This window comes from Lissotriton vulgaris, chromosome 1_1, assembly GCF_964263255.1.
Source record: "Lissotriton vulgaris chromosome 1_1, aLisVul1.2, whole genome shotgun sequence".
Lineage (NCBI taxonomy): Eukaryota > Metazoa > Chordata > Amphibia > Caudata > Salamandridae > Lissotriton > Lissotriton vulgaris.
Genome location: NC_141685.1, coordinates 2,120,965,566 through 2,120,979,042, shown reverse-complemented (window position 1 = coordinate 2,120,979,042; position 13,477 = coordinate 2,120,965,566). Strand labels below are relative to the sequence as shown.

At 45.4% G+C, this 13,477-nt stretch overlaps 1 protein-coding gene across 1 annotated transcript in view; it reads right to left on the bottom strand.

Moving 5' to 3' along the window:
• POLR3B (RNA polymerase III subunit B) overlaps nt 1-13,477 on the bottom strand; it is a 1,027,565-nt gene that overhangs the window by 822,922 nt on the left and 191,166 nt on the right. The window contains exons 3-4 of the mRNA XM_086921773.1: nt 670-726; nt 509-573 (exon numbers count right to left, since the gene is read on the bottom strand). Coding sequence (XP_086777899.1) covers nt 509-573; nt 670-726 — 122 coding nt within the window. The remainder of the gene's footprint in view (nt 1-508; nt 574-669; nt 727-13,477) is intronic.

Here is a 13,477-nt window from a genome sequence, read left to right as displayed (position 1 = left end):
CCGCCTTTAGAGGTTTTACTTGCTGACACCATCCTGTCTGACTTCTCACCAATTTCCAGATTCCTCTAGCTTAGTATGGTAGGGAACTTCCCTTCATGGGAAATGAGTCTGCTTAGATTTACTTTATGACCTATTTAAACGATTTGTCTCGGTATTTGGGATTCTGAATTGATTTGGATCATACTGACTAATACATTCATGTACGGATAACTAATTTTCAATTGATTTGAATTTGTAACTTTACTAATCTTCAGATAAACTTTCATGATTTGCATATCTTCCACTCTGGGCCAAATGTGCTTCACGATATTTAAATGCATTCGATTTGTTGTGGTACGCCTCAGTCTGCGACTGCAGGTCTATCCACTTGAGTGCAGCTTGCATTTCAGTTTGGACCAATGATCTGCGAGGTGCAAATCTGCAACAAAATCAGTATTAAAGATAAAAAAAGAAAAGTTTGAGACTTCTTTCCCTTAACAAATACCAGAGAACAAAAAAGGCAACGTACTTTAAATACCACATCGGGTCGGCATCACTGGTCACTTTTTCATTAGCTTTCATGATTTTCTTTATCTAAAAAGGGAAAAAATACCTTGTTAGAAGTAAGTGGTTGAATTGAATCGCTGACTGACCTATAGCCCTTACATGCGTGATTATAAAGACACATACCTCCACATTGATGAAATAGTTGAAGGAGTCTATGTGCTGCTTCACAAGACCTTTCACCTGAAGTTAAAGCAGGAAATGAAAATGATTTTTACGAGGCAGAGGCTATACAAATCCACATAAATCTCAGCATGTTCTCAAAAAGAAAACTTTAAAATACTTGCAAATTAAGTAATCAGCACATTACTCAAATGCTCAGTTTTCAGGCACATAACACCAAGGTCACACAGAAGAGCTGTTTTTTGTCAATGAAATATGCAGCAAAAGTAAATCATCAAGAAGTAGTTCAGGCCTACAAGGAGTTTGTGTATAATTTTCACAATCCAATTTACAGAACTGAATGTATGCTAAGAAATAACACGGTGGGTGGCAGTAGTTCATAACTGCATACACCTCACATTTTGAGACCAAACCACCATTGCAAATACACCTATAAAATTAAAATGCGTGTTTAAATGATCTATGTTAACATGACTTACTAAGTGTAACTGCAAAGCCATAATCCATCATCCATGTTTCTGTGCAATTACTTGATAAACCGATATAGAAACGCACTCCGAAAATGAGGTGTACATGTGTGGTGTAATTCTAAATAAGAATGATCGACGTTACATTCAGAATGGACGAGCAGCATTCCAAATGGAGAAAAACATGTTACAAAAATTCCCCCCCAAAAACTTGGTATAGCCATACTAGTGAGGATAATTATAGCACCATCTCCCCTGGCAGCTGCATAATTATATGGTGTGCCAGCCCAGGGAGCGAGGGTAAAGTCAGACTGCAGTCTCAGTCGCCACAGCCAAAAACATCTATATCTGTTATTGCGGTCACACAGACTATTCAACCAGGGCCACAGTCTTCTCAGCCAGATTGGCAGTTCCATGCTCGTAGTTTGACATTATAATATCGATATTTAGAAAATTGGTCATTTCAGACTATGAAAATAGCACGTTTGGGTGGGTGGCGGGTGCATGGTAAGCGAGTGTATAAGAGTGACACCAGCAAGAGAAAGGGATTTTTTAAGGGAGGCATGGGGTGGAGGGGGGATCTGTGTGTGTTGGTGTGTGCGTGTAAATAAGTAAGAGAACATGATTTTTGAAGGGGGTATGGGGTGAGAGAGGGGGGGGGGGGGGTGACACCGGCAAGAGAACAGGATTTTTAAAGGGTGGCACGCTGGTGGAGCGGGGATGTGTGTGCGTGTGTGCTCGTGCGTGTGTGTGATAGTGTCTTGTTCGCGCTATATAAAACTTTATAAATAAATAACTAAGAAAACTGCATTTTTAAAGGGGGCCATGGGGGGTGGGGGGGGTGAGAAAGAGAGTGAGTGGGGGTGTGACACCGGCAAGAGAACAGGATTTTTGAAAGCACACTTTTTAGTTCTCACCTACATCTGTAGTTAAGTCATATGGTATCTAATACTAATACTTTGAGGGCTAGGATCAGTCCATTTCTTATCATTGATGGGCTTCTGCTGTTCAAAGGTGAGGCCTATAGGCTTTGTCAATTCTCGTTTAACAAGGAAGGGGAAACAGACAGCTATCCACCCTATCCTCCTTTACCCAATCAAAACAAATGCTGGTCATCCTTCGCGGATGGATTTCAAATCTTCACCCAAACGGGACTCCTTTGTTTTTGCTTTCTTCTGCTTTGAGCACTATACTTCTCGTGCAAAATGCGAATTCATGTTTCTCATGCTGAATTAGGGTGGGTTAAGCATCAAGAATAAAACACTAAATTATCAATATTTTTAGCCATGTTGACTGGATTCATAGTCTGCTGCATCGTTAAAACATTCAAGTGGCCAGGATAATCTCCTTTATGCCGCCTAAGATTAGTAATATGCTAGTTTGGATCTCAGCTAAGGGCCCCAGGATCTTCAGTATCCCAGTCAGGCTCTCGGATATGGCAGCCAGAATCTTGCCACATTGCCCGTTTTGGTTGTGAGAGTAATGAAGACGAGAGCCAGACAGACTCACAATGTGTGAGATTGAAAAGGAAGGTTAGGTGACAAAGTCCTTTAGACCCTTAGATCGGATGGCCATCGCATGTCTTAACTTGAAAGGATGATAGGAGGTTGAGCCGAATGCGCAAAGGTGATGCAGGGCCCCAGAGAGGCGGTGTTGCAGTAACAAATGCATCCTATAACATTGCTTGTGGTAGGAGCTGTGAAGAAACATTTCACTGCCATCAGTCGCGTAGAAGACGCTGCCATTCATGCTGTAGTGCCATGGCGAGGACCAAGCCAAAGGATTATGAACCACGGACACCTAGTATGTCCAACCCTACAGAGGAGAAGACAAATCAGCTATAGGAAGTCACTTCAACCAAGTGCATCCATGCAACTGAAAACCTACCCTTGACTGACCATATGATGCGAGGGGCGTTTGGGCAAAGCCTAACCTTCACTAACCCACATGAAGCCTTGAGGGTCCTTTCCGTTTTCATCAAACTCTTCTCAAATGTATGTTTAACTTTAGATTCATACAAGTCAAGTCAGAGTCAGGGATATGCTACTTACCAGTATGCATCTGTCCTTGGAATGTAGGGCTGCTGACATTCATATCTGTGCATAGATCGCCGCCTAGTGTTGGGTCCGGATGATTGCACATTGTTGTCCTGGAAGAGTCTTTGAAGTATCACGAGATAGGTGGCTCCTCCCCTGGACTACAGTGCGCATGGGCATCCTCTCCATCCTCAGATTGTTTTTCGCCATTGTGGCAGAGATGGAGTGTGGTACAGTAAGTGATGTCCATGCTTGAGATTAATTTGAGTGCTACAGCTGCGACAGGCACCGGGGAGGAGGGTGGGCTATATGTATGTCAGCAGCCCTACATGCCAAGAACAGATGCATACTGGTAAGTAGCATATTCCGTTCGGGGCATGTGGGCTGCTGAATTCATATCTGTGCATAGAATAAATAGCAGTCCCCCTTTTAGCGGTGGGTGCCCGTGCCAGCTGCAGCAGTCTGAAAAAGAGTTTTGAGAACAGCCTGTCCTACAGCAGCTTGCTGTTTGGAGTATACATCCACACAGTAGTGTTTGGTAAATGTATGTATGGTGGACCATGTGGCTGCTCTACATATATCCTCTAGAGGAATGTTACCTAGGAAAGCCATGGATGCCCCTAACTTGCGTGTTGAATGCGCTCTTGGGGGAACTGTTAATGTGCGTTTAGCTTTTTGATAACAATTTGTATGCACTTAACAATCCATCTGGCTATACCTGATTTGGAAATGGGGTTGCCTTTGTGTTGTGGTGAAAAGGCAACAAACAGTTGCCTAGTCTTTCTGAAATCCCTTGTCCTGTCTATGTAATACAGGAGTGCTCTTTTAACATCTAGAGTGTGCAGAGCTCTGTCTGCCACTGAATCTGGATTTGGGAAGAATACTGGCAGTTCTATTGTTTGGTTAATGTGGAACTGTGATACCACCTTAGGCATAAATTTAGGGTTGGTACATAGCACTACCCTATTAGCATGAATCTGTATGAAAGGCTCTTGAATAGTTAGGGCTTGAAGCTCACTAACTCTCCTTAGCGATGTGATCGCTACTAGAAAGGCCACTTTCCATGTCTGAAATTGTATCTCACAAGAGTGCAGAGGTTCAAAAGGTGGTCCCATCAGTCTGGTTCGAACTACGTTCAGATTCCAGACAGGTGAAGGCGGGTGTCTAGGAGGAATCACTCTTTTGAGTCCTTCCATATAAGCTTTAATGGCTGGCACTCTGAAAAGGGAAAGGTGCTTCCTGTTCTGAAGATAAGCTGCTATTGCAGCTAAATGTGTCTGTATGGAACGATATGCCAGATTGCATCTGTATAGATGTAACAAATAACATATAATGTTTTGAGTTGATGCATCTAGCGGATTTAAGTCATATTGGTACAATAAACGACAAAGCGCTTCCACTTTGCCGCATAGCATGCCCTGGTTGTAGGTCTTCTTGCCTCCTTGATAATATTCATACAGTCAGGGGGCAGGTTCAGGTAGCCAAACTCTATGACCTCAGGAGCCATATCGCAAGGCTCAACTGTTGCGGATCCGGGTGCTGAATGTCTCCATGGCTCTGAGTGAGGAGACTGGGTGTGAGTCGCAGTCGTTGATGAGGCACCACGTAAAGTTATAGGAACGTGGTGTACCATGCCTGCCTTGCCCATGTTGGAGCAACCAGGATGAGTGTCATTGAGTGCTGTCGTAGTTTGCATGCTACTAGCGGTATGAGCGGTGCTGGGGGAAAAGCGTATGCAAATCTGCCTGACCAGTTCATCCACATCGCATTGCCCTGAGACTGCGGGTGTGGGAACCTGGCGGCGAAGGTTTGGAATTTTGCGGTTTCCTTTGTGGCGAACAGGTCTATCTCTGGATGACCCCACTGCTGGAAATACGGTTGTAGCACTGAGGGATGTATCTCCCACTCGTGCATCTGGTGGCTGTTTCTGCTGAGCAGATCCGCCATCTGGTTGTCTTTGCCTGGGAGGTGTCCTGCCATGAGGAACATGTTTCTTTGAATGGCCCACTTCCACATGCTTCGAGCTAGGTGTGACAACTGTGGAGAGTGTGTCCCTCCCTGCTTCTGGATGTAATACATGGCAGTCATGTTGTCCGTCCGGATCAGCACGACTTTGTTGCACAAATGCACTTTGAACGCCTTCATTGCCATGAAGATTGCCATCAGTTCCAGCAGGTTGATGTGCATCTTCTTTTGCTGCGTCGTCCATAGTCCCGGCACCGTGTAATGGAGGACATGCGCTCCCCAGCCCTGGAGAGATGCGTCCGTCGTCAGCACTATTTGTGGAACAAGCTCTTGGAACGGTCGTCCCCTGCAAAGGTTTTGTGGGTTCCACCAATGCAGAGAGTTGTATGCACGACCGGTCACCAACACTAGGTCTTTCAACTGTGCTTGAGCCTGGTTCCACTGCCGTGCTAAGCACTCCTGAAGCGGACGCATGTGTAGTCTCGCGTGAGGGACTATGAAGATGCAGGAGGCCATCATACCTATCAGCTGCATAAACACCTGTGCTGGGAGCGAGTGTTGTGGTCTGAATTTCTGAATCAGCAATTGCATGCTGTTGATTCTGACTGAGTTTGGCTTTGCTATTGCTGCCAGAGTGTCTATTGTTGCTCCTAGGTACTGTTGTACATGTGCGGGTTGAAGATGAGACTTCAGATACTTCAGTAAAAAACCCAGACTGTGTAGGAGGTGAATTGTGCGGGATATGTGGCTGGCACATTGCTATGCTGACTTTGCTTGGATAAGCCAGTCGTCCAGATAAGGATAGACATGAATGTGTTGTCTCCGAAGGTGCGCAGCTACTTTCGCCAAGCACTTTGTAAACACTCTGGGGACTGATGTGACCCCGAAAGGTAGGACCTTGAACTGGTAATGCTTGTTTTGTATGGTGAACCTGAAAATGGAGTGGTGTGGCTCACTGGTTAGAGGCGGCAGACCCGGAAGCAGAGGTCGGCCTGGGACCAGGGTTCGAATCCCGACGCGGCAGGGTCTTGGGCCATGGTCAGCGGACTGGATAATTCTCGTCCCGGTGCCTACTCCAACCATGGGTCCCACTCAGCAACTCTGGGCAATAGCTTGCTTAATCTCTACTAACGGCCCCATCAGCGCCGGGGATGCTTGTCTTCACCTTGGAGATGCCCAGGAGGGACCATCTCACAGGGAAAGCCAGGATGGGTTCCCCAGCAGTATACAGCGCCAGGACGCCCCTTTGCTGGGGCAGCTGTGCGCTTTACAAGTATACGACATTTAACTGGAATGTGGAAATATGCGTCCTTCAGGTCTAGTGTTGCCAGGAAATCTCCCTGACTGAGCAATGGCAGAATCTGTTGCAAAGTGAGCATGTGAAAATATTCTGACAAGATGTGCTGGTTTAGGGGTCTGAGGTCCAGAATGGGCCAGAGAGACCCGTCCTTTTTTGGAATTAAGAAGTACAGCGAGTACACCCCTGTACCCTGTTGATCTAAAGGCACGAGTTCTATGGCCCCTTTTTGCAGCATGCTGATGACCTCTTGCTGTATGTGCTCTGCGGACATAAGACGGTGTCTTGGTGGTATGTTGGGTGGAGTGAAGGTTAGTTCTAGACAATAGCCGTATTGGATAAGTTGTCTCACCCACCTGTCTGTGGTAATGCCTTCCCAGACTGGCAGAAACTGCTGAAGTCTTCCCCCGACCGGTGTTATATGGTCCGGGGGCAGTGACAAGACGTCACTGTTTAGTATTGGCGGAGGACCTGGCGTTATTATTTCCTCGTCCTCTGCCTTTGGTGCTGTTGCCACGGTATCCACCCCTATTGTTCTTGTTATAGGTGGTCTGTGTGCCTCCTTTGTTGTATTGGGCTTGCTGGGATGCATGACCTCTAGAGGTTTTCCAGTTACCGGAGCGACGAAAGGAACCTCCCCTGAACTGTTGTGACTGCAAAGCCCCCATGGATTTGGCCGTCTCAGTGTCTGTTTTAATTTTCTCTAGGATAGTGTCCACATCAGGACCAAATAGAAATTCAGGGTTAACAGGCTGATTTAGTAATGTGGTTTGGATCTCAGGCTTGAATCCAGAGATGCGTAAACAGGCATGCCTTCTGAGCATCACACTTGTATTGATGGCCCTAGCTGCTGTGTCTGCTGCATCTAGCGCACATTTAATGGAAGCATTTGATATCAGTTTCCCCTCCTGTATCAGTATTTCTGCTCCCTCCTTATACGCATCAGGCAAGTGCTGTAGTAATTGCTCTAATGTGTCGTAATGAGCCCTATCATATCTGGCTAATAGGGCCTGTGTATTTGAATTTCTCCAAATATTTGCTGCTTGAGCCGCCACTCATTTTCCAGAACCTTCCAAGATTTTGGATTCTTTGTCCGGAGGAGCATCACTACTTGTTTGAGAGTTCGCTCTCTTACAAGCATTTGACACTACCAAGGAGTCCAATGGCAGCTGGCCCTTAATATACGTAGGGTCTACAGGCGCAGGCTGGGATTTCCTGTCAATTCTAGGATTCACAACCCTTGCCCTTGTGGTTTCCTTGAAAATGTCACCAGCGTGCTTAAGGACACCCTTCAGCATTGGTAATGTTTTTACTGATCTCTCTGAAGTTGAGAAAGTGTCAAACAAAAAGTCTTCCTCTATTGGGTCAGCATGCATTTCTACATCATGATTATGTGCTGCCCTTTCAATCAACGCGTTAAACACAGCTGTATCTTCAGTTGGCGAGGTTTTGACCGTGTAGGATTGAGTGTCAGGCGTGGTGTGAGGCTCACCCGGGTCAACAGGGTCAGTCCAGGGTTGAGACTCCTCTTGATCGGTGTCAATAGGATAATTAAATTCCTCCTCATTGTAACTTTCCCCAACATCCTCATTAGTACGTGTGGGTGAATAGGTAAATTCATGGCCATAGGATTCCACAGGCTCAAAAAGAACAGGTGAGGTGGAAGAGTCCCTTTTCTTTTTGAGTAGGATCTTGTATGACTCCATAGGATTTTCTGGAATGATCTTTCTTTTATAAATAGTGAGTCTGCCAGAATCTGAGTCGATGAACAGTTTCAACTGGTTATCATAGGAGGGCGCTTGGAACATAATGCCCTCTTCTATGGGCTGAGTCCTTTTTACCATTGATGCCTTTTTGGTCGTTTCGATGCTCTGTTTTGTCTCGAACGCCTTAGGTCGTGCGGTCGGGGGCAGTCCGTATTTAATCGGTGGCGTAAGCATCGGAGACGGACTGACCTTCTTCGAGGGTGGTGCCGTCTTCGATCCGACCGACTTAATTTTGTCCCCAGGTTGTTTCTGGCCTAGCGTCGACTCGAGCTCTTGGTGCGCGGCAGGCACGCTCTTTTGCTTCGACTTGACGTGCTCTTTCAAGCCTATCTTGGTCTTCGACTCGAAGGTCTTGACTACCAGTGGTTTGGAGCCTGGAAGCTTCGGATCGAGAGTCTTTTGAGTCTTGAGTCCCTTGTTTGTGTCGCCGTCTTTTGACGTCGACGTCGATGGCGTCAGTCCGACATGCTTGACCGTAGTCACAGGCTTCGGCGCCCCGATCTTCGGGTCAACACCCTTTTGAGACCCCGAAGGGTCGATGACACTTCATTTTTATTGGATCCGATGAATCCAAAGTCGTCGATCCGAGGACTGTCTTTAGCAGTTTCGGTTTCGATTTTGATTCTGTCGGTTTCGATTTCACCATCGACTGTGGTTGATCGACCGATGGCTCTTTAGGTATATTCTTAGCCGGGCCTTGACGCGGGGCTATAAAATGTTGTCGAAGATCTTGGCTAAGGCCTTCTGGCGATGCCTCGACCTGAGCCTTTGAAAGTTCAGTGTCCTGATCGACCCTTGCAACTACGGGTGGGCCTTGCTCATCGCTCGAGTCGTCATCGACGGCTCCGATGGCTTGTGCGTCGTCCTCTACCTCGACGAGGTCTTCATCATCGCCGTAGCCTTCTTCTTCGTCTTCATCAGAGTTCTGCTCTGAATCGGCATCCGACTGTTGTTCAGGATCCTCCTCATCGACGCCCTCGTCGTCTTCAGCCTTGAAGATGTTCTCCGGGTCGGGCGCTGTTCTCTGCGCCGACTGTCTCGCGGGGCGTCGAAGCCTAAGCGTCTTCTTTGACCTGAACCGAGAACAGGCCATGCAGCTGGCCTCGTCGTGGTCTGGAGAAAGGCATTTATTGCACACCGGGTGCACATCGATGTGAGGGTATTTAGAGTTGCAAACGGGGCATCGTTTGAACGGGCTCCGTTCCATCGTCGATCGTTATTGGGGCCTCTGGTGTCGAAAAAGCCATGCGGCCTTCGACGTCCAGCTCAAGAACTGGAAGGAGTACGCGACATCGAACGAAAAGACAATACCGACGCCCCGAAGGCCTTTTGGCCTTGTGAGAAAGTTTTATATCGATTCCGAACTTGAGTTAAGAAAGTACATCCGAACCCAATGGCGGAAAAAAACAATCTGAGGATGGAGAGGATGCCCATGCGCACTGTAGTCCAGGGGAGGAGCCACCTATCTCGTGATACTTCGAAGACTCTTCCAGGACAACAAAGTGCAATCATCCGGACCCAACACTAGGCGGCGATCTATGCACAGATATGAATTCAGCAGCCCACATGCCTCGAACTGTTTATTTAGATCATAGTCTGTTTATTTAGATCCTTGCAAGTGCAAAGAAGTAATTACAGGTTTAAAAAATTCTACAACAATACAAAAAAAAATTAGAAGTTAAAAAATTCTACAACATATTTATAAAACGTTCACACAGATGAATACGTCTCTTAAGGAGAAGGTACCAATAAAAGCATCACTTTCTTTGGGTGGCCCTACCCTTTAAAAAAATATTATTATCGCTTAAATTCAACCTTTTCTCTTTAGACAAGCTATAAAAGTCATTTATTTGGGAAAATTCTAAAATTCTAAAATTCTAAAATTGTTACTCATATATTGTTAAAAATCTTTGTACACCCTTTAAATAGTTCACTAGAGCGATTGCAATTTCTATAACAGGCATTTTCGTAAGAAGGTTGACCGCCTGTGTCCGCGTTCTTATGTCATATTTAAAAAATATTGGACGCACGCATAGTTTACGCACAAACTTCAGATATCAAACAGTTTCCAACCTGCAGAGAACAAAGTTTGTACGTAGCTTTTGATAAAGAAGCAGAATGGCTACTGGAATGAAAAAGGTGAGAGACTGGCTAAGTAGAGAAAATGAAAGGAAACAATAAAGGGGAGGAAAAGAAGGGCTCAGTGAAGGAAAAGTAAAGAGAACCAGTGACTAAAGGAAACAGGGCGAGAATGGCAAGAGGGAGCAAAAGGTTGGGGAAGAGGAAAAAGACAGAGAATGCCTACCAACAGGAATTAGAGGGAGAAATTATGACAGGACATCCGGAGTTTAGAGGATGAACATCAGAGAAAGGAAAATAATGTGGACTAGAAAAGTAGCTGAGGGCAGATTAATAATGATGCATCCTGAAGGAAGAATGTCACACGAGACAGAGGGAGAGGGATGGTGGGTGGAGGAATCCTGAGGAGAATGGAGGAAGGTCTGCGAGGAGGATAGTAACAAATATATTCGCGGTTCGTAACACCGTTTACCATTTATAGCACTATAAATAACTGGTCCTACAAGTAGCCAATGTAACATAATTCAATATAGTAATATGAGAAGCAGGCCGGGCCAAGACAGCTCTGGTAGGATTGCTACTTTTGAGCTTCAGCTAAAGCGCAGATTTCAAAACGGAGCACTTATAAAGCTGAGGAAAAGTGAACGAGAGAGAAGAGATGAAGGAAGGAGGATGAAGAGGGAGAAAAGATGATGGGAAGAGAAGGGCTGAAAGGGGAGACGAAGGACTGTAGGGAGAAACATGAGAATACTGGCTTTGTAGGGTAGGGAGAGGGCAGAGAGTAAAGACTGAGGAGTGAAATAAAAGTGGCGAGGAAGGGTACAGAAGAAAAAGATAAGGTGTGAAAGAAGTACTGTGAGGAGGACGATGGCAGAGGAATGAGAATGGAAGGCCGAAGTGAGGAGAAAGGCTGGGATAGTGAGGCGTGAGACAGAAGGGAGTGAAACCTGGTGCTGTGTGAGGATAAGAATGCTCTAGGATGAGGGAAAAAAAGACAAGCTGTGGCCAAGAGAATGAGGATAAAGTTCAGAATGGTGGAGAAAGAGGATCTAAGGGGGTTCAGTTTGAAACTTGGCTGGTGGACGATCAGCAACCCTGACGAGGAGAGGTGAGGCTGAGGGGAGACAGAGGTACACAGCATTATGCAAAACAGTCCTGTTGAAATAGAAAGGCCTTCAGAAAACACGCAGTACTAACAGATGCTTGTCGATGTTAACAAATAGATGAAAACCTCCAGAATTAAAGTTAAAAACAATTACATCTAAATTTAGCAATGTATGTAATATAGTAAAAACAATTCTGTGACATCTAATATTTCTGCGAGTGTGTTCTTGTTTAAAGCACTGTCTAAATTCGATTTTGGGTGATTGTGTGATATATTTTTTATTTCCATTACCTAATGTTATAGCACTCTATCCAGTTCAGCAGTATGAGTGTCCTAGGCAGCATTTAAAGTCTGAACACAGATTTCAAAAGATGTCAACAGGGAGTGGTCAACTTACTAGGTCTTGCACAGGATGGAGAAAATGTAGTGTGTTGGGAAAGGTGGAAGAGACGAAGCGTTCACCTCATTGTATTTGAAGATGGTGGAAAGATTAAAAAAATGTACCTGCAGTAACCAGGTTACAGCTGGTTATTCCCAATCTTTCAGATCAATCTGCTAAATAATGCGGTAAAGTTGTTACTATTGTTCTGTCCTACCACTCTGACAACAACCATAAAATATGGGATCAAGTGAACTACTGCCCAAAGGAGGATTGCAGCACAGTTAAAGTCTTCAACTCTCCTACTTTTATCAAATTGCAATCTGATGACAGGGATCTATTTTTGTAGTATTTATTATGCATCACAGTGAAATTATACGTGTTACATGACTTTGCGCGACATAACGTAGGCGAGTAGTCTTGTGATGTCCCTTTCTGCAATGCCATCAGCAATGCAACCTAACGTTTTATGACCAAGTTTGTGGAACCTGGGAATTACGTAGATTGGTATGTAGATTTCTTTTATGTCTTGACAAGAAAAGCTATCGGTAAAATACCACCCATTTACAACTAGTGAAGAAAATAAAATTCTTTTATACGGTGTATGTTTTCTTTATATGGCACATTTATCCAGTGTTTTATAGAACCTTTGTGTATTCAATTTTTTTTTTATCCATCTGGATTTGATACTCATTTTAGCGATCTAAGAAGGATAAAATACTGGATTCACCATGCCAGGATTTTGAACTGCGGTCTGGCAATCACACCAAGAACTTATGGTCTGCTTAACCAAGTCCCAGGGCCAGCGGGTGCAGGCGTGTCTTTTGGTGTCAGGAAAAGCTTGCTGTAGCAGGTCGCGGTTGAGGAGGTCTCTGTGCCGAGGCTGCCGAGCGCTGGGGAACCTCACTGACACTTAGACTCGAGCCACAGGAGCAGAAGTGGAACCGGAAGCAGGGTTTCATGGGGCTTCAGGTCACAGAGGCTTTTACTTGGAGCTTGTCTCTGGTGAACAGATCCGCTGTTCTCGGGAGATCTTGATTTTTGTCTTAGGCAGGCAGTCCTCCCATGGTTTTGGAGGTCGGTGAGCTGCAGGACGAGTCGTCTTCTGGCACCAGATCATTGTGGGCTGCAGACAGGCCAGTATGGCTGGGGCCGTCAGTAGTTCTCTGCAGTCTTCTCTGCTGGTGCAACTTTGTGGTGTCTGGCACTGAAGTTCAGGGTCTGGGGATGCCACCTAAATACTAGATTTAGGGGCTTTACAAGGGAGTGACAGGTAGTGGCCAATGGACCCTTTACCTGGAGTGTCTACACCCTCTATTATACCAACCTCACGTGGGAAGAGGAAACAGAGCTAGCCGTGTTATGTAATTACCACCAATCAGTAACAACTGCACGTTTGCAGGCAACATAAACTGAGGATGGTGCTCAACTGATTCCATGGACCTCTGTAGGATATGTTGTCCCTTGGACAAGCTAGCTCGCAGTGCCATAGTTGGCCACCCTAAACCTGAACAGGGAGCAAACAGTTCTGGCAACCACTGAACATGACAACTCTGTTCAATCAGGAACCCTGGTGACAGACTTCAAACCTTTGATCAGTCACTTGTGCTTTCTTTTGCTCAGAGAAATAGATAAATAATACACAAAGGGGCATTTTTAATATGTATTGAATCAGAGTGATTCTTGTATAAAATATATGGGCTGTGAAGGTTTCATT